General features: G+C 41.4%; 1 protein-coding gene across 18 annotated transcripts in view; it reads left to right on the forward strand.

The window, feature by feature from the left end:
• Positions 1–26,077, forward strand: part of DYSF (dysferlin) — a 209,162-nt gene that overhangs the window by 163,925 nt on the left and 19,160 nt on the right. For 15 of the 18 annotated variants that reach the window (XM_079111422.1, XM_079111420.1, XM_079111409.1 and 12 more), the window contains 6 exons: positions 8,364–8,462; positions 19,616–19,744; positions 19,991–20,146; positions 21,610–21,701; positions 24,651–24,821; positions 25,579–25,721. In XM_079111422.1, the coding sequence (XP_078967548.1) occupies positions 8,364–8,462; positions 19,616–19,744; positions 19,991–20,146; positions 21,610–21,701; positions 24,651–24,821; positions 25,579–25,721 (790 nt within the window). Of the gene's footprint in view, positions 1–7,158; positions 7,174–8,363; positions 8,463–19,615; positions 19,745–19,990; positions 20,147–21,609; positions 21,702–24,650; positions 24,822–25,578; positions 25,722–26,077 lie in introns of all 18 variants that reach the window. The other 3 variants (XM_079111406.1, XM_079111417.1, XM_079111416.1) reach the window with 1 other exon arrangement.

A 26,077-nucleotide genomic window follows, 5' to 3' on the forward strand; every position in this document is an offset into this window, starting at 1 on the left:
CCCCATGCTGCTGATCCAGCTTGAAGTCAGGGTACACAGAGGAATGATCCTCTTGACAGACAAGGAACCCCGACTACAGGGAGTGAAAGCCCAGTGCTCCACCTGTGGAAATAATTAAGTGATATTTTTTTCTTTTTTTTTTTTTTTTTTGCTGTGACTGTGAGAGTTCTGCTGAATCAACATGGTAGCTGGAAGTGGGCATTTGTCTGTGTGGTTTTGGGGGTTTTTTAAGTGGCTTAGTATGCCTGCGGCAGGGTCAGTTCAAAGTCAGGGTATGCATCTGGTCTGCTGTAGACGTGAGTACTTGAATGTTTTATATGTGTTTGCATTTGTGTGTCACAAGTCGATAGTCTCAGTTCCTTAAACCTCGGGACATTAATTGAAGAATTAAAGGAATCATCACACTCTTATTCCAGTTATGCAGATGGTGAGTCAGCGGGTAGTAGCTTTGGCCATCAAATGGGTGATGTTGGCATTATCAAGAGAGTTTATCATGGTAGATGTCACAGGTCAGAGGACATCTTCAAAGACATCAACTTGGAGTCTCACAATCACCCCAGTGTTGGGTTGTTATATTGCGATTATCTCAATGCTAATGATTCTTTAATAGAAATTACTTTCAACAGAGTCTAGAATGTGTACCTCTGGGTTGATATAGGCAACGAAAGTCTTCTTAAAATCATTAAAAAAAGGACTTATTTATTTGAAAGTCAGTGCATCCTTCTACATGGTGACCTGAGATTTAACATTATAATCTGAAAAGTGGATGTCATCAGAAACTTTTCTCTGATTCAAGAGGTCGTCTAGGAGAGAAGATAAAAGTTCTGTCTTCGCCCTTCAACCCGGCTCCTCTTTCTGACTTCTCCAAAAGGAAGAGATAGAATTATTATTGCCAATTTTGCTATCCATATTCATGAAATGTGTTAGCCCACTGGCTGATAATGAGAGATTAAATGTTTGGAATGTACCATGCTGATTTGGGTCTTTGGAAGGATTAGGGTGCGCATTAGGGTGGATTGAGCCTGGAGAAGCATGTCTTTGTTACGTGGCTCTGGTTGCTCAGGAACTGAATGTTGGCTATTAGCTGAAATAGGAGAGGCACTCAGTCCGTGCCTTGATCAGACTTGCTTGGTTGACTGACTGAACAATGAGGGGCCTTGAACCCTGGGTGTGGGAGAATGAAGTTTTAACAGCCAGACTTCTTGTTAAAGCCTTAGATGACACTTTGGAAATCAAGCCTCTTGCATTTCTTTCTTCTCCTTGCTGTGCTCTCAGTCCAGATGCTTAGCTGTTGCAAAATGGGGTCAAGAACACACTTGGAATCAGAGAACATAGAACTGTATTCCCTTTGCAGTATGGGTATCCACCGGCATCAGATGATTAGTTGGCTTGGGCACATCTGGGGCAGGTGAAAAAGCTGCTCTGCTTTTTGTGGGGCTTGTTCCTATGGGTGTGCTAAGATACTCTTGAACTTTCTGGGAAGAAAAAGAAGAAATGGGTTTGGAACAACTCCATTGGAAGCCCGATTAGTTTAACGGCAGGAATGATATTTTCAAGTCATCTTTGTGAGGGTTAGAGATATGATTTTATTTTTCTGTAAATCAACTTATTCTCTCCTTTGAGTTTGTATTTTTTTTTTTTTTTTCTGATGGTAGTCTTTAACATTTTAGATTTAAACTTTAGTCAGTTTGGGCCTCTGTCCCCCTCTGTACCCCTGGGAGGCAGCTAAATTCTGGTTGGGGCTTCCATAATGTCATTACCTCTGTAGGGAGTAAGTGCTCTTCTTATCACTCTGGCATCTAGGGGCCTGCTGATTTCAGGACACATGGGTCATATTCCATCTGCTGACAGCATCTTCTCATCTCAGCCCCATGATCCTGTCAGGTCTCCTGCCCACTCCACCTAGGGAGTGAGGCACTATTTAGCAGCTCTCCCATGACACTCTGGGGTCTCTAGGAAAAGTCAAGGATTCCCTGGGGCTTTCTCCCTTAACATCCATGTAATCATCTTCTGTCAAGTGCCTCATGCCCCAGTTTCTCTGGTAACTTCTGGATGCTTACCAGATCCCCAGAGTCATGGAAAAGCTAATGGGATTGGGGGTAGGATGCCTTATCAGAAGCTGTCACAAGTCTCTAGTTCTTGCTTCCTCTCCCCCTCTGCACTTGGGTCTGATGGGGGAAAGCTGGCTCCACAAAGCTTTCTACAAAGCTGTCATTTTAATGTACATTATGTGCCTTTGGAAACACAAAAGCCGTGATTCAACACCCGTAGCCATAGGCCATAGATATCCCCCCCCCACTGCTGTTTAGGCATTCATATGTCCATCAAGTACTTACTGAGCTGTAATCATGTTCCAGAAAGCATTCTAAGTACTGGGGATGTGACTGTCAAGAGAAAGGCTAGGGAGGAGTGGAGAGGTCCAAGGAGAGAAGGGAGAGGGGGTGTCAGGAGATGGGGAGACAGATGGCTCTGGGTACACTTGAGACAGTGATGTGAACTTGGAGTGAGACTGGACAGGTGGTTTGGTGTTCTCCTCTGGTCACATTTGCGAGACGGGAGGAGCTGAATTGAAACCCAGGCTGGTTGGGTCAGAAGTACGATGGATCCAGAGGGGGACAAAAAAGTGTGAAAGCAGGATGCGCAAGAGCAGGAACAAAGGACTGGAGGGTTAGTAGGCGGAAATTAGGTAATGTGTCCATTATGGCTCCATCATAAACATAATGTGTGTGGAAGGTGAGGGCAGTTGGCTTGGGTTCCCCTGTGGGTACTGGAAGGAAATGGGGGCAAAATCACGGAGCAGGTGGCCATTGTCATTCCCAGACTCTGGCGACACCTTGTTGATTTTTTTTTTTTTTTTGTCTCATTTCATAGAAATGGAATCATAGGTGTTTTTTTGTGTGTGTGTGTGTGATCGATAGTTTTTGCTGAGCGTGTTTTCAGAGTTCACCCGTGCTGTAGTATGTTACCTGTTGTTCACGCCTTTTTATTACCAAATAATATGCCATAGTCTGAGGGCATCCCGTTTTCTTTATCCATTCTTCAGTTGATGGACTTTGGGGTTGTTTCCACTTTTTGGCTATCATGGATGCTGCTGCGGTGAACATCCAAGTACAAGTTTTTGTGGGGACATAACATCTTCATTTCTCTTGGATTCATGCCAGGAGCAGAATTGTTGGGTCATATGGACCCTTGTGTTCAACACTTTGAGCAGTGGCCAGACCGTTTGCCAGTGTCCACACCAGGTGACATTCCTACCACAGTGCACAAAGCTTCCAGTTTCTCCATATCTTCAGCAATACTCCTTATTATCTGATTTATTGGGCATGGCCATTCCAATGGGTGTGAAATGTTTTCTTATTGTTTGTGTTATTTTTTTAAAAATTAAAAAAATTTTTTGGTACTGGAGATTGAACTCAGGGGTACTCAACCCCTGAGCCACATCCCCAGTTCTATTTTGTATTCTGTTTAGAGACAGGATCTCACCGAGTTGCTTAGTACTTTGCTTTTGCTGAGGCTGGCTTTGAACTTGCCATCCTCCTGCTTCGACCTCCCCAAGTACTGGGAATACAGGTGTGTGCCACTGCACTCGGATTTCACTGTGGTTTTGAATTGTATTTCCCTGATGGCTAGTGATGTTGAGCATCTTTTCATGTGCTTGTTGGTCATTTGGATGTCTTCCTTCCAGGATAAATCCTTTGCCCATTTTTAAATTGGATTGTCTTTTTTCTTATTGTGTGAATTCTCTATGTGTTCTGGATACAAGTTTCTTATCAGTTAAATGATTTGATAATATTTTTTCTCCCAACTGGTGAGTTGTCTTTTTAGCTGTGATGGTGTCCTTTTAAGCATATTGCTGCTAGTCTTTATTTAAAAAAAATTTAGGTTTCAAATTTATGAAAGAAATTCTTGTATGCAATGAAAACTCAGAAAATATTCAGAAATACACACACAAAAGGAATAAATGAAACATAATCTTCCCATTCAGAGGTAAGCACTGTAAACTTGGGGATTCCATTACTCATTTTATAAGTCTCATCACTTGCGAATAGCTTTCCAGTTCAATATTTCTACAGAATCATTTGTATGTTGCATAATCTTTAATAATGTGAATGTGCAGTTTACCCAAATAGTTCCTTGTTGTTGGGCACTTAGGTTGTTTTCAGTTTTTCACTGTTTTCGATGAAGTTAAATCTTTCTAAATACACGTGTTTACTTTCTTTGGATGGGTTTCTAATATAGGATTGCTGGGTCAGAGCATATACTTTAAAAAATCTTTTTTTTATAGTGCTGGGAATCGAATCCAGGACCTTATGCATGCTAAGTATGCACTCTACCTCAGCTACATCTCTAGGCCCTGAATGCACATTTTTAAAGTTGTAGAAACTTGCTGCCTATTTGCCTTCCTGAAAGATTGCGGCCAGCTGTGCTCTGCCAGCCATGTGTGGGAGATAGCCCTTGGCCAAGAAGCTCACCTGGTCCACAAAACAATACTATTAACAGTAATAGAAATAAACATTTATGTGCTAGGCACCATTTTAAGCATTTAATACATATTGACTTGTTTAATGCTTATAATAATTATCAAATTGGTGTTATTTCTCCATTTTACAGGTTAGATAATTCAGGCACAGAGAGGTTAAATTTTTGCCCAAGGTCAACAGCTGGGGCTTCAGGATTTGAACCCTGGAAGTCTGGTTCTTGAGTCCTAGCTCCTGACTACCTTGAGTTATTATTGCTTTAGATCTCTATCTTATACAATTATGGACAGAGGTAGCCATCTGTATGAATGCTCAGGAAGAAGAAAGCTTGGTACTGTTAAGCACGTGGTGGCTGTTGCTTTAAAATAGTCATCATGCTAAGAAAAAGCTCACACTTATTTTTAATTCACTAAGAATTTCAATAACCTTTTTTTAATTTTTTTGTGGTACTGGGGATTGAACCCAGGGCCTTGAGCGTGCTAGGCAAGTGCTCTACCACTCAGCTACATCTCTGGGGCTTTTAAATTAATTTTTTAATTTTTTATTTTATTTTGAAACAGAGTCTAAGTTGCCCTGGCTGGTGTTACACTTTTGATCCTTTCATCCTCCTGAAAGCTGGGATGACATCCTCTGCCACCGCTTATCTTTCCTGGCTTTGTTTTTGTTTTGTGTTTCTAAGCCAGGGGTTGGCCAACTCTTTGTTAAAGGGCCAGGGAGTAAATAGTTTAGGTTTGTGACATAAGGTCTCTGTGGCCACTACTCATCTCAATCACAAATCTTACTGATATTTAAATTACAAAACTAGGTGGCTGGCCAGTGGGCCATCGAGTCAAACCTGTGTTGCGGATGACCCTGTGGATTTTCTCTCCTTGGTCGTTGCTTCTTGGCCTCTCTGCATTCTGGAATAACTCGACTGTCCATGCCAGATCTACGGCTGCAACCTGTTCATGTTTTATTTAGAATGTTTATATCTCTGTTCAGGAATGAGACTTATTCATGTGTGGGTGTGTGTTTCTTTGTCAGACTTTGCTTCATAAAATAAACAGGGAAGTTTTTCCATGTGGTGGAACAAGGAATGATTTATTCTTTGAAAGACTAGTAGAACTTTCTCCAGAGAAACTATCTTGACCTGATATCACTTTCGGAAGTTAGTTCTTTGAGATCTCTTCCACTTTCTTTCAGGGTCATTGATCTCTTCATGTTTCCCACTCCTCCTCCTTCCCGCTCTGCCCCTAGTACTGAGGAGGAAACCAGGGCCTCTAACACTGGAACCACATTCCCGCCTCTTTTTATTTTTTTAATTTTGAAATGGGTTTCTTGCCAAGTCGCCCATGCTAGCCTCTAGCTTATTGTTCTTCTGCCTCAGTTTTCTGAGCAGCTGGGATTACAGGTACGCATCACTGTAGCGAGTTCTACTTTTGAATTGATTTTGGTAATTTATATTTTTCTAGAAAATCACCCATTTCCTAGATTTTCCAAGATTTTTTTTTCATTGATTTAGGCCTATTTTATTCTTACCCATATCTTTTTTATTTGATCTTCTCATTCCTAATGTTGCACCTACTTTTAAAAATTAGTTTTGATAAATGTTTATCTATTTTATTGGTCTTTTCAATACTTGCTCTGAAGTTTAATTATCAATTGTAATAGTATTTTCCTTTCTAATATGTTCATTTCTATTTACAATTTTCCTGCTCTTTCTAAGTTCTTGAATTATCAGATTATTTATTTTCATTCTTTTTGTATAAAAGTGAAAACATTTAAGACTGAATTTTCACGTGAGTACCGGCTTGTTTGTAGCCCATACACTGGGGGACATATGCCTCTCATTGTGGGTATTTTCTAAGTACTTGTGATTTTAGTTTTGTTTTTTACTTTGACTCAGTAGGGTTATAAGAATATGCCTCTAAGTTTCTAAAAGTTGGGGATTTTAATTTTAAAATTTCTCGTTAATTTCCAGTTTTATTGCTGAATGTTCAGAGAATGTGACTGACCTGGGTTTTATTTCTGAGGCTTTATTGAGATTTGCTTTGTGGCTTTTTATTTTTTTCTAAGTGCTTCAAGGGTGCTGGAAAAGAAGGTATATTTTCTGTTTTTGGTTTACATGTTTGTTTAGTTGTTACCATTAATGGTGTTATCCAGACTCTCTGTCTCCTATTCTTTTTTAAGTTTACTTGGTTTTTCAAGACTGAGGGACATGTGATCCTTTCCCACAACTCTTGTGTTTCTGTCTTTTCTTTGTACAAAACACACTGGTTGGTTGTCTGTCTTTGTCTGACTTATAAATGCAAATGTTAAAGTATCTGGACTGGGAAAGAAAGGAACGAGCAGCTAAACTGAATTCCATTGTAATCATTTTTACCAACATGTACACGTTTGCCTGTGTGTTTGAGTGTCTTTGTGTGTTTCTGTAGGAGTGTATATATGATTTGGCATATACATCTCCCTTGGTTGTGAGTGTGTCAATATTTTCTCCTGTGTGTTGGTCATTTTAAGTTTGACATACACGTTGGTATATACATGTTCATCTGTAGCATCTTTTTGTTTAACTTGAAGCTGAAACATCAGGGCTAGGGGTTGCCTCACGCTAGTCTGGCTTTTTGTGGAGTGGCTAAGAGTCAGAAAGTTCTGCCTCCCTGTGTGTTAACCCATCTGAAGCTTGGTTTCTCTCTCCCAGCAGCGGAAGATCTTCCTGGTAAGTGGGCCCCATACTGACAGCCTCTCTCTGGCACTCATTCTCTGCTCTGTCTGGGGACCACATCTGACCACACCAGGAGTGCTAGGACTCTGAGCCCCTGCTGTCACCCTCTCCCCATTGTGCCTGTTCGTATGCCCCTGGCCTGGCTTCTGCTTACACCCTTCATGAGAGGAACTCAAAGGACTTGCTGTTGGCTCCAAGAGGGCCCTTTGCATTTTTAGAAGTTTGATGAAGGGTCCTCAGATTATTTTATGACCTGGTGCAAGCTCCTCCGAGATCTCCTCACCATCCTCTCATAGGAGTCCCAAAGTGGACTCTTTGGACACCTTGCCCTTGGCCTTTCTCACTGCACTGGATGAGCTGCCATGGTGTGGATAGGCACAGACCGAGTGCCCAGCTGCATGTGGGTTTGGGGGCCAGCCTGCTTGGAATGACCATTCCTCCTTCAGGGAACTGGCTAACTTCCTGGGAGATAGGGCACATTCTCTAGACAGGATGTGGCTGGAGGACTGTTCCCCACTCGAGCTAGAGGAGATAAAAAATGGGAAGGCCAGTGTTTGCCATGCAGACAACAGGGCCTCCTCTTCCTGCAAATGTGAGTGACAGGAGGAAGGAAAGGGTGGAGAGAGAGTCCTCACGACTTCCTCTCTGCTCACCCAGTTCCTGCATTTAGCCGTGTCTTCTGAATAAAGGTCATTTAATCCTTTTGATTTTTAGGGATTCTGCCTCAATTTGACCTCTTTGGGGACGGGAATAGGATAGGTCATTTGTATCTGAGCTTTCCTAGGTTTAGTGCATTTTACTCATCAATAATACATTATTGATATTTCCCCTCAGAGTACCCTTGGTACCCTCTGATTTTAGCATCGGTATATCCCTGGGATATAGAGGGCGCCATGATGATTATACCCACTTTACAGAAAGGCTTGGGAACCTGACAGAAACACACACAACAAGGGCAGTGCCAGGGCCAGAGCCTCTACCTCTCAACACCAGGCAGGGGTACGCACCTTCTCCTCCAGTCTGTTGCCTGGAGAGGCAGGGTTTTAGCTCCCTGCTCCTCTAAGCTTTCCTGACAGGTGATCCTTGACCTCTGGGCCAACCCAGCGGCCTTGGTGGGGATCCATTGAGAAGGACCTTGCTTACAAGTTGTTTCTTACATGGTCTCTTCCTTCCTCCCTACCCAGGAAGAGGAGTTCATCGACTGGTGGAGCAAATTCTTTGCCTCGATAGGGGAGAGGGAAAAGTGCGGCTCCTATTTGGAGAAGGATTTTGACACTCTAAAGGTGAGGTCTCGCTCCAAGATGGGGTTCTCTTCAGGCCTATAGTAATCTCCGGTCACCTGAGAGGGGCAGTGAGAGATACTGGAGAGAGAGAGAGAGAGAGAGAGAGAGAGAGGGAGAGGGAGAGGTGTGTTTGGGAGTAAAGAACCCTGATGTTTGGGAGTAATGAATCCTGATGAACTAACTGGAATGAGAAAGGTAGAAAGGTCACCCACTGATTTGGACCAAGAAGTAAATGTGGGCTGGGATAACTAAGAAAGTATTTCCAGATACCTTAACACCTGCAGTATTTGTAGGTAAACTGATGCTTGATATTTGCCTTAAAACGAGCCTTCAATCTCCTCCCCCCACCAAAAAAAAAAAAAAAAAAAAAAAAGGAAGGAGGAAGATACCTGGTATGGGTGGCCCTCTGACAGATTTTAAAAAGACAGAAAAATGATTAAACCTGCAAAGCATTAGTTGTTAATATAACAACTAATGGGTACTTAGGGATTTGTAGTACTATCTGACCTTTCCTAGTGTCTTTGAACTTTTCTATAATAGAAAATATGAAAAAAAAGAAAATTTATATTAAAATAAAAAGTGAAATCAGTCTGAGAATGTACCTATGGCCTCTGACCTTGATTATTGGGACAGAAATTACTTAGAAAATATAAAAATATGGTGAATCCTGTTTCTGGGGATAAAAACCAGGGCTAATCAATCCAATTCTGGTATTTTGAAGAAGTTAAACAGCTAAAATTATACTTTTAAAGAGTGGATTACTTTTTAAAAAGATGACCCAAGGTGACTCAAAAATCACTCCCCAGAGGAATCCCAAGTCCCCTGTGTAGGGTTGCCAGGTAAAATTCAGGATGCCAGGTTAAACTTTAGATAATGATGAATGACTTTTTAGTACAAGTATGCTCTAAATATTGCGTCAGACATACTTATCTAAATTTTTTTTTTAATTTATCCAAAATTAAAATATAACTGTGTGTCCTATGTTTTCACTTACTTCTTCTGGAATCTAAATGAGAGAGAGTCTGTGGCTCACAATTACCCACAGGCAGGGACAGGAGAGAACAAGGTGGGCAAAGGCTATCAGACGGATGGGAAGGGCCCCCAGGCTCCACAAAGCAGGTGGAATAAGTGGGGGTCAGGGCTAGTCGGGTGGCCTGGGCTTTCAGCTGATTCTTCTGTCTGAGAGTCTTTGGTGTGGCCTCTGGAGGGTAGTTTCATGAGGTGGCAAGTGTCATCTCTGATGTGTTGGAGACTGCCTGGTGAATCGTGCCTGGAGACCTGGCTGCTCAAAGATGAGGTGGCTGGCGGCAGCAGCAGCTCCTCGGTCTGTAAGCTCATTGACTTCACAGTTGGGTACGTGAGGTTGGGCAAAGGGACAGAGCTATTTGTGTATCAGGAAGAAGGTTCAACACATTAGGTCTGGCATGTGGTACTGTGGCCTTGCCAAAAAATGAGACAAACCAAGCAAGATTGAGGACTACTGCCAGGGTGGCCCAAGGCCCTGGCCCCTCTCTGCTCCCTAGGATGCCGGATGCTGAATTGGCACCCAGCCCTCCTGCTTGACCTCTCCGAGGAGGCCTCCAGCAGCATCCAAGTGAAAATAGCCTGTCCAAAGCAAAAGGCATTCAAACTATTTCTGGGGGAAAAACTAGACTTAGAAGGAACGCTGGTCCTCTAAGGATAAGTAAACAGAAGAAAGCCAGCATAGCCTACAGCAGAATGGAGAGAACAGAGTATACGATGAATGGAGAAAAACAGGTTTTGGAATTCACTTTCCTTGGAGACAAAAACCAACTCATAGTCCGAATACCAAAATGAAAGCAAAAGATGTAACAAAGAATTTAAAACTGAAGTCATAGAAAAAGCACAGTAGAAAAAGAGCAACACATGTTGGTTTTCCTAATAAACAAAAATGGATTAAACTCTCCTATTAAGTGTATAGGACTTCCAGACTATATCAAAAGTTGAAATCCATTATAGTGTCTTTATAAGACACCTCTAAAATGTACAACTTAGAATGGTCAAGAAGATGCTTTGGCAATCAATATTTTGGCAAACAAAATCAGGTGGGTATGAACAAAAGGGAAGCAGGTAGAACTAAAGTAAAATGCAAAGGGAAAAAAAGAATGTTTTATAGAAATAAAAAATATACATTTCAATGAAAATACTCCAAAGCTTAGAAATATTTAAGCAAGAATGGATAGGAATATATAAACAATTGCTTCAGACAGATAAAACACAGAAATTAAAATTGAAGTGGGATTTTAATATATCTTACTTTTTGACCAGTCAATAAATAAATAAGAAAATAAAAGACATGAATAACCAGGTAAATATTTTTTAAGCTGTATCAAGTTAATTTTATAGCTTTATATGAAGTTACAGTTGTAGCTTTAAAATAGAGGGTAAAAATCATGAAAATAGAGAATACGTTTTTTCTTAATGCTCAGAGAATGCTTACAAAATTTGATTACGTATTAGTTTAGTAATAAGTTACAAAAGCAGAATCATACAAGACAGTTTGAAATAAAATAAAATGAGAAATTAATAACAAAAGTTTAAACAGAAAGTTCAACCAGTTTGAAATTTAAAAGTATTTTATTAGGACTTCCCGTATGAACATGACTGCATAAATCAGCATTTTTCCCCTTTTCTCTTGGAAATCATTCAAACCCACAAAATCCATTTTTTTCCCCCAGAAAAGTTGGAAACAAATACAAGTTACCGACTCCAAAATATAAGTAAGGGCTGCCCAAGGACAAATGAGATTGGGTAGAGACCACTCAGCAGTAAATGAAGAGAAGATGCATGCCGGGGAGGAGGAAAGCTCACAGGGGTAGCAAATCTCAGAGAGCCCGAGTGAAAATATCCTTCCAAGTGGAAGAATGCTGATAATTATTTAAGGCAGGTGATGAGTATGTGGGAGTTTGCTATCTATTTTCTTTACTTCTGTGTTGTTTGAAATTTTTCATGATAAATGGTTTCAAAATACTGTTCTTGAAATTGAGGTTGCACTCTGAAATATAAAAGCTGATCCCTGTTTGCAACACTGGCTGTGGGAGCTTTGGAGACAGGCTCAAACTGATTACAGAAGCCTCCTTAGACTGGTTTGGTTCCGAGAAGCCAAGATGGTAGATAGAGCCACAGGAGAATCACACAGATGAGCCATTTTTGCAGGAAGCAGTCTGCCTCTGTGGTACGAACAAAGGAAGCAGCAGGTTCAGGAAATCCAACTTACTTAGTGACAAGTAATAATAAAATAAATGGCACAGCATTAATTTAAAAATTCTGGGGGGAAGAAAAGGAAGGGAAAATAGAAAACAAATTTACCAATAAAAGAGGCTGTATGTCCACCAGAAAAATTTTGCCAAGGAGCAGAAGAGATGGAACATTTTTTCTGTGAGCTGTATAGAAGTGGTTCTGTTAGAAAGCAAAGCAAGGGATGGCAAGGCGAGTGGAGAGGAGCCGTGAGCTGGTAGGACTCGGGGAAAAGGAAGACGAAACATGATATTGGAAGGAGCAGAGGGCAGCATGGACACATGGAAACACAGTCAGGGGCACAGAGGACAGAAATGACAAAAGCAAGCAAATGATGGAACGGGAAAAAATGTTAAAAAGGAAGGAGTAAAGAGAAAAGGTCAGATATTGAAGTCAGAGAAAGGAGACCCAACATTTGCAATATTTGGCCTCTCTGAAGAAGATAACCCAAACAGTGAAGTAAAACAAGTAAACATAATAATTTAGTCCAGCTTCACTGGAATGAAAGAATATAGAGTATACATTTTGAAAAGGTCCACTGTGTGTGAAGACAAATGGACCCAGCTTGGTCAACTCTGAGACACATACTAGAGTAATTATTGTACTTCTGAGTCAAAGAAAGAATTCTTTTGGTGGCCATAGTTCTTTCTCATCCCATGGGGTGGGGGAGAAATAAATCAAGATGACTTCAATTTTTCCACAACATTCAAAATCTTAAGACTGTAAAGCGCCATGTATAGGATCCTCAAGGAAATGCAGGGTGACCCAAGGATTTTACATTCAGCCAAGCTGCCCTAGAGGCAAAAAGACTACAGAAAGCCAGGTATGCACACTCAGGAACTGAGGTAATACAGCTCCTGTGAGTCCATCTTGACAGAACTCTGAAGGTGAACTTTAGCCAGCTAGCAACTGCTGGGGGAAGCCACAGCAGGACTGTTTGTGATCCCATTTTACCTGAGAACGGAAGGGGAAACAAGTGGAAGGCTTAGGCTAAGGAGGTAATAGATATCACATATGATATGGTAAATGCTGAATGGACTGAAAATGATAAAACTGACAAAATTTAAGTGGAGAAGGAGGAAAGGAGCTGAGATATAGAGTAAGGACATTAATTGTTCTATTATAAAAATAATGGAGTGGACAGATTAAAAAAAATGTGTAGATCACATAATAGGACTGTAAGCAAATTAGGAACAAATTTTCTTAACAAATTGTTAAGGAAGATAATGTTGCCTGATTCTAGGTGATGGAGAGGGAGAAGGAGGAATATAAAGTTTGATTATTTTATCATTTCTATTTATCTCATGCCCATAAACACTGTCCCTAAAGACATAGAGGACTAAGTATTATCAGTATATATAATTTATAATACCACAAGCAGCTCAGGTCATCCTAGATACCAGAAGACAGACAGACAGACAGACAGACACACACACACACACACACACACACACACACACACACACACACACTGTGCAGCCAGAGATTTTTTAAAAACCTATGAAACTAGGAAATCCCGTGGCTGTCTAAATGTAAGACAAATGTACAACTGAGGCTAAAAGTATCTGTCACACCACTATCTGGAACATCCATTGCTTGTTACAAAATTTAAATTTGATCTCAAAACAAAATCCGTTGAATCAGACATCAAAGCAAAATCTAACTCTAAGACAATTAAGAGATTCATAAAGATTGAAGAATAATAAGTTGGAAAAATGTGTGCCAGGCAAATGTAAATGAAAAGAAGCAGAAGTCACAATGTTAATACTAGAGATGAGAGTTTTCAGGTTCCTAAGACTGAACAAGACAAAAGGTGGCACTTTATGGTACTTAATGGTACAAGTCTAAGCAGGACAGTAATGAGAATATTTATATGGGAAGCAAAAACGACATCATTATTTACAAAATAGAAATTACAGGAGATAGAAGGAGCAATAGAAGCATACCGAAAAGTATGGAGAGATTTTAATTTACTTCTCTCAGTTCACATCAGATCACGGGGATAAACAAGTCAGAGGACACAGAAGGCCTGGCATAATTAATAATCCAATTGAACTTGGTAGCCTGAATATAAAGACTATACCATTATAATAATTACCATGCAACAGGGAACTAGGAGAATATTAAATTTTAAATAGTGATGCTACTGTAGATACCATTTTCTGATTACTATTCTATAAAATTAGAAATTAGCAATAAGATCCATAGTCCCCACAGCCTCTTCTATCTGGATGATTAAAAAATACAAGCCCTCTCTTTTAACAATTTTTGAGGGAAAGAGAACACAAACCAAAAGTGCAAAATGTCTAGGAAAGAATGATAAAACACTGGACTTTAAAACTTACTGGTTAAGTAAGTTTAACCAGTAAAGCAGCATTCAGAGTGCATTTATTGTCTTCAGAACTTCGGTTAATTATAAAAGAATAAAAACTAAGCATCCGATTCTGAGATCAAATAATAAAAATAAAACTGTAATTACACAATGAAAATGAAAATATTATCTAGCAACACAAATGGGACAATGCCAAGAGAGTAGCAAGCAGAGGCAGTTTCATAGCAGTAAATATTTTCATATCATAAAAGATGGAGTAAATAATAATAAAAAAATAAATAACTGAGATGAGGTTGTGACTCAGTGGTAGAGTGTTTGCCTTGCATGTTGATCCTCAGCACCACATAAATAAATAAATAAATAAATAAATAAATAAATAAATACATAAAATAAAGGTATGGTGTCCTTATACAACTAAGAATTTTAGAAAATGTTTCATTAAATTAAAAAATAAATAATTTATAAATAATAATACATTAAAACACAAGGAAAATATTAAAGCAGAAATGAGAAACTAGAAAAGAGAAAATTATAAAATTAAAATATCTGAGAACTGATCCTTTAATTAAAATGAATCCATTACATAAATAACCCTCCAGCTGATTTATTTAGAGATGTAGAGAAAAACCAGCCAAAATCCATAATGAAAGTAGGGACGTAGTAATGATAATGGAGAATTAGAACATTTCAGGAGAATTCAAAGTTCTATGGAGGGCCCTTCGTATCAGTGAATTTCACATCTGCAGATTTAACCAAGCTTGGATGAAAAATATTTGAGAAAAAATTGTCTTTACTGAACATGTACAGACTTTCCCCTGTCACTGTTCTCTAAATAATGAATAAGTAGTTGTTATAACTACTTACATAGCATTTGTGTTGTATTAGGTATTACAAGAGAAGGATCTAAATACATTGGAGCCTGTGAGTAGGTTAGTTGAAAATACTATGCCATTTTCTGTAAGGCACTTGAGCATTTACGGATTTGGGTACTGCAGGTATACCCCATGGGTTCTGAGGGCTGACTAGATATTTTCATACAAATAAAATTGCAAATCTCCTTGAATATGAGTTAATTTGAAGGAAAAGAGAAATATCAGGAATGTCTCAAGAAGCAACAAAAAACTATGAAGGAGACAGGGAAATTACCAAAGAATTACCTCCAGAGAAAGAGCCACGGTCAGAGGATTCAGGAGGCAATTACTTAAATATTAAAAAAAAAAAAAAAATTCCTGTGATACATGTACAATTCCACAGCAGAAAAAGAATTAAAAGTAGAAAACCTTGGATTTTTTATGGAGCTAGAATTGCCTCACCACCAAATCTGATAAAGCCCACTCATGCAGCTAAATCTCATTTATGAGATGAATATATGTACAAAATCTTGAAGAAGACAAATAACCCAGTCAATAAATGGGTTAAGGAACTGAATGGACACTTCACAAAAGAAGATATACAATCGATCAACAAATGCATGAAAAAAAATGTTCAACATCTCTAACACTTAGAGAAATGCAAATCAAAACTAAGATTTCATCTCACTCCAATCAGAATGGCAATTATCAAGAATACAAGCAATAAGAAATGTTGGCGAGGATGTGGGGGAAAGGTATACTCATACGTTGCTGGGTGGGAATGCAAAATGGTGCAACCATTATGGAAAGCAGTATGGAGATTCCTCAGAGAACTTGGAATGGAACCACCATTTGACCCAGTTATCCCACTCCTTAGTTTATACCAAAGGGCTTAAAATCAACATACTACAGTGACCCAGCACATCAATGTTTATAGCAGCTCAATTCACTATAGCTAAAATATGGAAACAACCTAGATGCCCTTCAACAGATGAATGGATAAATAAAATGTATGTATATATGATGGAATATTACTCAACTTTAAAGAAGAATAACATTATGGCATATGCTGGAAAATGAATGGCATTGGAGAATATCATGCTAAGCGAAATAAGCCAAACCCCAAAAACCAAAGGCCAAATGTTTTCTCTGATATGCGGATGCTAATTCACAATAAGGGTGGATAGGGAAGAATAGAGTTACTTTATGTTAGGTAGAGGGGAGTGAAGGGGGAGGGGAAGGGGTGTGGGGGTAGGAAGGATAGTAGAATGAAACAGACATTATTACCTCATGTACACATATGACTGCATGACTGATGTGACCCTATAATATGTGTAATCAGAAAAATGAGAAATTACACTTATGTATGATCTATCAAAATATATAAATGCCTTCTACTGTCATGTACAGCAAATTAGAACAAATAAAAAATTTTTAAAAATAAATTAAAGATGACCAAATGGAACCGAATCTCATATTAAAATAAAAAGTCATGCATGATAGTGAAATTGACTTTATTATAAAAATAGGGAGAGCTTGACATTAGGAAATCATTAATAATATTCTTCATATTGAAAGGTAAAATTAACAAAGACTTTCAAAAGATAGAGAAAAGCATTTGATAAAATTCAGTATCTATTGTTGATTCTTTTGATTGAATAAAAGGAGTTTCCTTAATGTTAGAATATATCTCAAACCAATAACCAGTATCCAGCTTCATGACTTCAGCATGTCTCTTTATTCCCAGAATTGGATCTTTTTCAAGAATGTTTCTAAGTTCATTTTGTCTGGGGAGAGGGTCCATAGCTTATTGATTAGAGAATTACTGAAGAGCTGTGTGATTCTGTATAGGCCTAGATACTAGAGGGAAGCCCTGGGGGCAGCCCTTTTGACAAAGATGGGAAAAGCCTTGCCATTTCCACATACCTTGTTCTATGTATTCTAACCATTTCCATGTCAACAAAAAGAAATAGGCGGACCTGGCAAGGTGGTGCATGCCTATAAGCCCAGCGGCTTGGGAGGTTGAGGCAGGAGGATCACAAGTTCAAAGCCAGCCTCAGTAACTTAGGGAAGCACTTAGCAACTCAGCAAGACCCTATTTTTAAATAAAATATTAAAAAAGGGATGGGGAAGTGACTCAGTGGTTAACTCCCCTGGGTTCAATCCCCAGTTTAAAAAAAGAAAGAGATCACTCATTTTAGAAAGAAAACGACAAAATTATCATTATCATCATGTGCGAAGGATTTGCTTGACCACCTGGGGAGAACGAGCTACTAAGTCAGAACCATCAGGAGAATGCAGGAAGATGGTGGCAGTTTTTTAGAAAATCTAGTGGAAGAAAGATTCACATTTGCAATACCAAGAACACATTTATCTTTTAACTAGGCTAAACTTAGTGGAAAGCATGTAGGCTCTATATGAGAATTACTACAAAAACTAGGTCTTGAGTAAATTGAGCATCAGATTATGTCTCTGGATAAAAATGCTAAACTGTAAAGATCTCAATTCTTCTCTCAAAAATTAATTTTAAATTTAATGCAAGTCTAATAAAAATTCCGAAGAAACATTTGTTTAGAACTACACTTAATGTTCCAAAATTTCATCTGGAAGGACTTCAGTAACAGAACTGTGTTATGGAGCCACGGTAATTAGACATAGTGTTAGTGAGGAGTAGACAGAACAATAGAGCAGAATAGAACGATCACCACCAGCAGGATATGTGATCATTTAGTGTGTGATACAAGTCACTGGGAAAAGGAGGAACAGTTTAAACAAATAAGACCTTAGGTAATTGCATAACCATTTGGTGAAAAAGAATTTGAATTCTTCCTTCATGCTGTGGACCAAATTGAATTGAGTGCTTGATCCTACTGAAAGAAGAAGACACTCAAGCTTAATTTTAAAGGCAGAAGCTGTAAAGAAAAATATCTTTATGAGACTCTGACAATTTCTGGAATGGCTAAGAAAACAAACAGATGTAACACAAACACACACAAGCATGACATCAACACACACAAACATAAACATACCATAAAAATATCACAAATATATCATAAACACAATTGAAAGATAAGTGATGAACTGGGACAAGATTATGTGTAAGATGTTTGATAGACCAGTGGTTAGTATCCTCTTCATACAAAGAGGTCTTTCAGATTAGTACAGGACAGAAAACAGACACCAGGAGACACAAAGAGGACAAATGACAAGGAGGAGCAATTCACAAAGAAGAAATACAGATGGCTGATAAACCCATGCAAGTTTTTCCAGCGGCCAAATAAATGCGAGTTAAAAATTCAACATACTTTCATCTATAAAATTAACAAATTAATATTTATCAAAATTAAGTGATGGAGTAAGGCTAAAAGATGGCACATTTGCACTCTGTAGTTGGAAGAATGAATTTAGACAATTTTTCAAGAAGGCAATTTGTGCTCATCAAAGATCTTCAATTTTCATATCTTTTGACCAGGAATTCTATTTCTAGAAACTTACCGTGGAGATACAGTTAAATGAATGCACAAATGCATATGTGTAAGAGTTTTTAAACTCCTGTAATTTATGTGTTTTTTTTTTAAATTGAACAATTACAAAACTAAATGTTCATGATAAATTATGGTACTTTTACATAATTCAGTATTATTTTGCCATTAATGAGAGGTCATGTAGAAGTATATTTTTGACCTATAAAGATATTCATGGAACATCGTTAAATTAAAAAAAGTTATAACACAATTTATTTCCTGTGGCTCCATGTTGTTAAAAAAAATAAAATTAAAAAACAAACAAGAAAATGTTCAAAAGGACACATGCCTTTTCATTGTATAACTATTTATTATTTGAGGGAATTTAAAGCAATATTAGTTTTTATATTTTATTATAATTTCTGATTTTTAATATCGTTATCACTTGCATAATTAAATATTTCTTGGAAGAGAGAGAATTTGAGCTGGGCTGAAATTAGAAAGATGAGAGAGCAACTGATCTATCTTGACTTTTAATTTCAGTTTTAACCAATTCATCTTGTCTGTTAACATATTAACCTGTTCAATATTGCTCCTAATTAGGTCATTTTATCATCTGTAAAAAAGTACTGTTTCATTTATGCCTAAACAATTCCAAAACCCTTCTCTAGCAAATAATCGTTGGCTATTTGAGAGGAGACAAATAAATGACAGAGTTAACAAATTTAAACTGGTGCTTAGCAGGTCTGCTTGGCTTAATATTTGATGCCGTCCTCATTGGACATCTGTACAGGGGGCATTTTGGCTTGAAATACTGACCTATTAATTTTCCAGAGTTCTGACTCAGTCTACAAATAAAGTTAACCATTTGTTTGTTTGTAATCTTATCTTATTAAAACAGTGCACTACTTATATCTATGATGATGCTCAGGTACTTAGAGTATTAACCAAACACCTGGTTCCCTGATGGACTGAACCACGGTCTTCCCTCTTGCTCCCTCTCCTGGGTTTTCTTTCCATCTCTGACTTGTTTCTCATTTCTCTCTCTCCTTCTTGGTTCCTCTCCACCTCTCCAATCTTACCCTTCTGTGTGTCTTTGTTCCTTTATTTATTTTGGTCCTGGCTCATTTTCTTCTTCTTTGTTCCTTCTCTCCCTTTCCCTACTTTCCATTCCCTTTCCCTCCTTTTCCATTTCCTCTTCCTTTGCTGTCCCTCTGCTTCCCTCTTCCCTGTCTCCCTATGTGACAGGTCTATGACACACCACTGGAGAATGTGGAGGCTTTCGAAGGCCTGTCTGACTTCTGTAACACCTTCAAGCTCTACCGGGGCAAGACTCAGGAGGAGACAGAAGATCCATCTGTTATTGGGGAATTTAAGGTAAGTCCTTGAGGACGTGTCCCTGGGTCAGCCTACGACTGTGATGTAGCAGCTGTAAGTGAAGAAGGGGGCGGGGCAGTAACTGCAGGGGTGACCGTGGTGCTCATGTGAGTGACACATGGGTAGTGGAAGTGGTAATGGGATGCACTGGGCTGAGTGATCTTCGTGTGATGATTCTCAGTGGTCATATGGTTATTGTGTTGGTGACAATGCTAAAAATCAAAATTAACCCCTCATTCTTTTCAGGGCCTCTTCAAAATTTATCCCCTCCCAGAAGATCCAGCCATCCCTATGCCCCCAAGACAGTTCCACCAGCTGGCTGCCCAGGGGCCCCAGGAGTGCTTGGTCCGTATTTACATTGTCCGAGCATTTGGCCTGCAGCCCAAGGACCCCAATGGGAAGGTAACTTTCCTAGAGCCCTCAAAATGGCAGGCATGACTATAAATGGCCTTTGTCCCAGGAAGTCACAGTAAGCTGGGGAAAACAGAAAACCCATGCAGAACTGAGATGTCACTGGATGAAGTTTTTGTCAGGGACCAAATGCTCTGGAAGGTCAGAGAAGGATGAAGTTGGCATAGGACTTTGAAATTATGTGGAAGGTTTTTGGGAAGAAATAGGACTCTTAAGTACAGATGGAATTTTGACAGGTCAGGAGGGAGAAGAAAGTAGTATTTTAAGAGGAGTCAAAAGCACAGGCAAAGATTTGAAATAGGCGTGCTTAGGCCATGTGCACAATTAGGATGCGACCTGAGGATCAGCATGGCGAAGGTGTATGTTGAGACCTGGCTTTGCAGGGCATCTGCGGTGGGAGGGAAGGAGCAAAGGAGGGAGGAGCAGGGCTGGTAACTGCTGTGGCCAGCCATGGTGGAGCCAGGGGCAAAAGGAAAACCAGGAATGCTCAACGTGCCTTCATTTAAAATTCTGGTGTTTTGTTCATCATGGACTATTGGCATTGATTTTAATTTTTTAAAATACTGCACTAAAGTATTATTTATCTTGATTACTGAGTTTGGGGGCCCTCCCTTAAATTGTGTGCCTGAGGTAAGAAACTCAGCTGTCTTACCCTAGTCCCGGCCAGAGATGGAAGAAGGAGATTTGAAGGAGGGAAGGAGTCTGGGAGTCACAGGGAGACAGTGAGGTGGGGGCAGAGAAAAGCTGGCAAGAGGGAGGAAAGCAGAGAGGCAGGAGTGGACCTTTCTTACCTCATGTGTGTCCTTGAGGCGGTGGGTAGGGTCTCAGCGTTCCACTCCTGCCGCCTGGCCTCTCTTGGCTGGGAGGTCATATGATCCCAGGGAAGAGTGGAACAGTCCTCAGCCTTGGCACCACAGATGGCCTCCAGGACGTGGCCAGGTTGGCTTATGTCCTTCAAGCCTTCTCGAAGCCAGACTTGCCCTGGGCTTTCTCTGGCCAGGGCTGCTCCTGGAGGATAGCTGAAGGCCCACTGTTGTTTTTGGGCCATATCCAGGAGATTGGCTAGGGCCAGTCTTGGTGGAGAAAGTGGGACCATCTCTCTCCCTTTCCATCTGCTTAAGCTGCAGTCACAGAGAGGACCCCAGCTGGTTCTAGTCCCATTTAGAATACAGTCTGTCGGGTGTGTGAGGATGGGGGCTGGGCCCCTAGGAGCCTCTCCCAGTGCGGCAGTGGTTCAGGAGGAAGGCTCACTTGCCCCACTCCCTCTGCAGGAGCTGAGGTTACATGCCCACGTCAGAGGCCACATGGTGTGTAGGATGGGGCTCCTGGTCTGGCAGAACACACTCCATATTACAACTTCCTAATGACTGGCCCCCTCACCCGATCTGGAGGCAGGGAACTCAAAACCCAATGGGATAATGACTTCACTTTAGTGTTTCTTTGTCATCCTTCAGTGTGATCCTTACATCAAAATCTCCATTGGGAAGAAATCTGTGAGTGACCAGGATAACTACATCCCCTGCACTCTGGAGCCCGTTTTTGGAAAGTAAGTGGGGAGCAGCTTGGTCCTGGGCTGCAGAAGCCAGTCTGTATACCCCACAGTCCAGCGGGCAGAAGTGACTGCTGCTGGGAAATTCCTGTCTCCGGGGCAGAACCATATTCCCTAAGTCTTGCATTTCCGTGGGTGTAGTCTGAGCTAGCCCTCCATGAGCCAAAGGCTTGAGTCCCAGCAGAAGCTCCTAGTTAACACCCGTAAGTGATTGCCTAGATCAGAAATCTGCACGGAAGTTCAGAGGATGCATTGGTTAATTCCTTTTTACATTAACTTTTTCTTTAGATTTATAGAAAAGTGACAAAGATGACACAAAGTCTCCATATACCTTTAGCCCTACTTTCTATCTTACCTAACTGATATATTTGCCCAAAGGAGGAAATTGACATCAGTGCATAAACCCTGAACTTTATTAGGATCTCATCAGTTTTCCACCAATGTCCTTTTTCCAGTCCAGTGTACCATGCTGCATTCAACAATTACTTTTCTTTTTTTTTTCAAATTTTTTGGTACTGGGGATTTAACCCAGAGATGTTTTACCACTTTTTTTTTTTTTTTTTTTTTTTTTTTCCTGTATTGAGACAGGGTCTCACTAAGTTGCTTAGAGCCTTGCTAAGTTGCTGAGGCTGGCTTTGAACTTTTGATCCTTCTGCCTCAGCTTCCCTAGCTGCTGTTATTATAGGCATGCGCCACCACGCCCAGCTCAACAATTACTCTTTTTGTGTCCCATGTGTGCCTGCAATGGATAGCTAGGAGAAGAATTTAGAAGATAGTCACTTGATTCTGGGACAAGAACAAGGAAGGATCAGTGCCCATGGTATGGGAGTAAGTCCTGGGCCTCCTGAATTTCTGTTTGACCGTGAGCTTTTTCAGGCCCACAGAGGCTGGTGGCTGTCTATCCAGCACCTACAGAAGCGTCTCTTCTGAGAGAGTCAAGTAACATATTGAGTTCATACATGGGTCTCTTTGACTAGTTTTTGTCACTTAACCTGTGTCCAGGACCCATCAGCCTGGGGAAATGCAGTTTTTGAAGGGGAAACAGTTCTGGTCAGCAATGAGTCACCACTAGGCTGGGACGGGAGGGAAGCTGGAGGGTGGCAGAAGGGAGCTCTGTTTGGTGAGGCCCAGTGGCTGGCGTAGGGTTGTGGCTAGTGGTGATAGACAGTGGGTGGGCCTGTCCCACAACTTGTGTGTGTGTGTGTGCATCCAGGGCAGGTCGGGGAACAAGTGCAGAAACATACCCTCCCGCTCCCATTTCTACATCTCCCCCCAAGTCATGGCCAAACACTGGCGTGCCTGGTGCTCCACGCCTCCCTCAGATCACAGCAGAAATACTTTCATTCTACGATGCTTGAGATAATTGAAACACAACTTTGTGGTTTGACCATGCCCTTCCAGGTGGATGCTGCGGCAGACAGGTGTTTTTTCTGCCCATTTTAAGCTTGCTCTGTCTATCTATCTATCTATCTATCTATCTATCTATCTATCTATCTATCTATCTATCTATCTATCTATCTATCATCTATTTATCTATCAATCATCTATTTATCAATCATCTATCTATCTATCTACCCACCCACTCATCCATCTATTCTGGGAATCGAACCCAGGGTGTTTTACCACTGAGCTACGTCCCCAGTGCTTTTCATTTTTTGCTTTGAGGCAGGGTCTTGCTAAGTTGCCAAGGCTGGACTCAAACTTGTGATCCTCCTGCCTCAGCCTCCTGAGTCACTGGCATTACAGGCATGTGCCACCGTGTCCTGCTAAGCTCAGCCACTTTAAACAAGCCACAAACTCACAGATGCAGGGCTGAAGCCAGCAACTCATCCACGTTTAACCTTGAACACCCTGATGGTGCTAGGGGAGTATTTTCCCCTTTGAGCCACTCTTGTGTGGGTGAGTGTGTGGAGGGCCTTTGCCTGCCCCCTTGCCCTGCTTGGTTTTTCTTCCTCCCTGCCATGACTGGGAGCTCCTGTCAGTGGAAGGGTCTGTTCCATGTGCCAACAGCCCTTGGTGTTTGGGTACTCTCTGGCTGGCAAATGTTTTGAGGAAATTTATTTTCTTGTGGGTGTTTCAAGAGTCCCCTAGAGACTCACTGAGCCTCTTTCCCTCCTCTTGGGATGTGGGAGATGCTGCCTCCCTTGAGCTGACTGTCTCCTAACCCTGGTCCTCAGATGGCCCATTCCACAATCTCTGGCTGTTGGAACCTTGGGAGGTGCTTTGAGGCAGGATTCAGAGCAGATCCAGTCTGACCTTGAGGCAGCCCCCTCCTCCATGAGATGCACTTGGGTTCCTTGCTCAGCTGTGGACAGAAGAGCTGCTCTTCCCAGATGTGGCCCTGCCTCCACCTCTGTGCAGAGTTAGCATCCTGAGCATGAGACGGGCAGTGGGCTTGTGCCTCCTGCCTCCAGGGAACTCATTTCAAGGGGAAGAGGGAGAATACCTCCACCTTGACCCTGGGGGTGGCCAGGGGGTCAGACCTTGCAGGAGCTCTCTCCCCAAAAATCTGTTCACAAATCTTTTTCCATTCTGCCCCAGAAGTTGGTGTGCTGCCTCAAGTGTTCAGAGAGTGGGCCCTGGCCCATCCCTTTGGTAAATTCCCAGAGCTCTGGTACCTGGCTTTGGAGTTTCACATCTCTTGTCTCCTGGTGGTGTAGTGAAAGCTTCAATTGTAATATTCTGTTCCCCCTCATTCATTCATTCTGGGGGCTGCCAGGAAGGTCCCTGCTCAATCCAGTTTATATGGGACACACACACACACACACACACACACACACACACACACACACACGACTCAGAGAAGCCTTGTGCAAGTAGTCCTGTGGGTGATGGGCTCTATGAGTGACAGGAGACTCAAGAAGGATGGACTTTGAGCTCCTCTTGCTCCTCCTTGAGTTCTTGCTGGGTCTGTAGTGTCTGTTATTAAGTCCACTCTTCCTACAGGATGTTTGAATTGACCTGCACTTTGCCTCTGGAGAAGGACCTGAAGATCACACTCTACGATTATGACCTCCTCTCCAAGGATGAGAAGATTGGGGAGACAGTCATCGACCTGGAGAACAGGCTGCTGTCCAAATTTGGGGCCCGCTGTGGACTCCCGCAGACCTACTGTGTGTATGTGCTTGGGGCGGGTTGCTCCTCTGACAACCAGTCGTCTGTCTATTGAGCTCTGCTGTGTGCCAGGCCCTGGGCTTAGCACTTCCCAGGTGTTCTCCCCTTGATCCCAGCGAGGGTCTTGTCCCCACTCCACAGATGAGGAAACTAAGGCCCAGACATGTTATGGCTTGTGAGTGGTGGGATTAGGATTCGAACCTGTTTATCTGACTCTGAGGACCTGGCTCTTGTTTATATTGTTATAATCCAGTTCTCTAATGTACCATTGAGGCCTGCAGAGAACTGGGCACCTGGAAGGAGATAGGGAGGGAAGGAGGAGGAGGAAAGGAGATGACAGTGGGCTTCAGCCGGGCCTTCCAGGGAACTCTGGGATGGTCTGTTGGGGGATTCCTGGGTGGACAGTACCTCTTCCCACCATTTTGAGTCTTGTTTGGCTCTGATTCTCTAATTCAGGAAGTTGGAAACATCTAGGTGCCAATTCCGTAGATATTTAAGTCCTTTGTTTTTTTTTTTTTTTTTTTTGGTGTAGTGCTGGGGATTGAACCCAGGGCCTTGTGCATGCAAGGCAAGCACTCTACCAACTGAGCTATCTCCCCAGCCCAGTCCTTTGCTTTTTGAACCTTAGTTTTTTTCATTGATAAAATGTTGCAAGTGAAGGGTGGGGGAGGCTGTGTGGGATTACACAGGTCATTACCAGCCCTCCTGCCCCTTCAGTGTCCTTAGAATGTCTCATCTTTGCCTTGCACTTTGGCTTCAGCTCTGGACCGAACCAATGGAGGGACCAGCTCCGCCCCTCCCAGCTCCTCCACCTCTTCTGCCAGCAGCGCAGAGTCAAGGCCCCTGTGTACCGGACTGACTGTGTGACCTTTCAGGATAAAGAGTACACCATTGAGGAGATAGGTGAGCTGTCACGTGACCCCAAACCACCGCTAGCCTCCCTCTCCCTCTCTTTCATCAGGTCTTCTCTGGTCATAAGCCACGTCAGCAGGAGGAAGGTTCGGATTTCTCCAGGGCAGCACAGACGTGCTACGCTGACCCTTGCTGTTTTGGGGATCACTATGCCGCCATGGCGCAATTGTGAAAATTAGAGGTCAGGACAGGGTCAAGTTCCATGGTCAAGGTCAGAGCTCTGTCCAAGGCCATGCTGGAGCCCATATATGGGCAAGAATAGGAGTGAGTCTGAAGCCTGGATCAGATCAGGATCAGGGTTAGATTCATCTGGTTTTGGTAATTAGACTTTATTCAGAGTTCGGGGT

The sequence above is a fragment of the Sciurus vulgaris genome (assembly GCF_902686455.1).
Source record: "Sciurus vulgaris genome assembly, chromosome: 14".
NCBI lineage: Eukaryota > Metazoa > Chordata > Mammalia > Rodentia > Sciuridae > Sciurus > Sciurus vulgaris.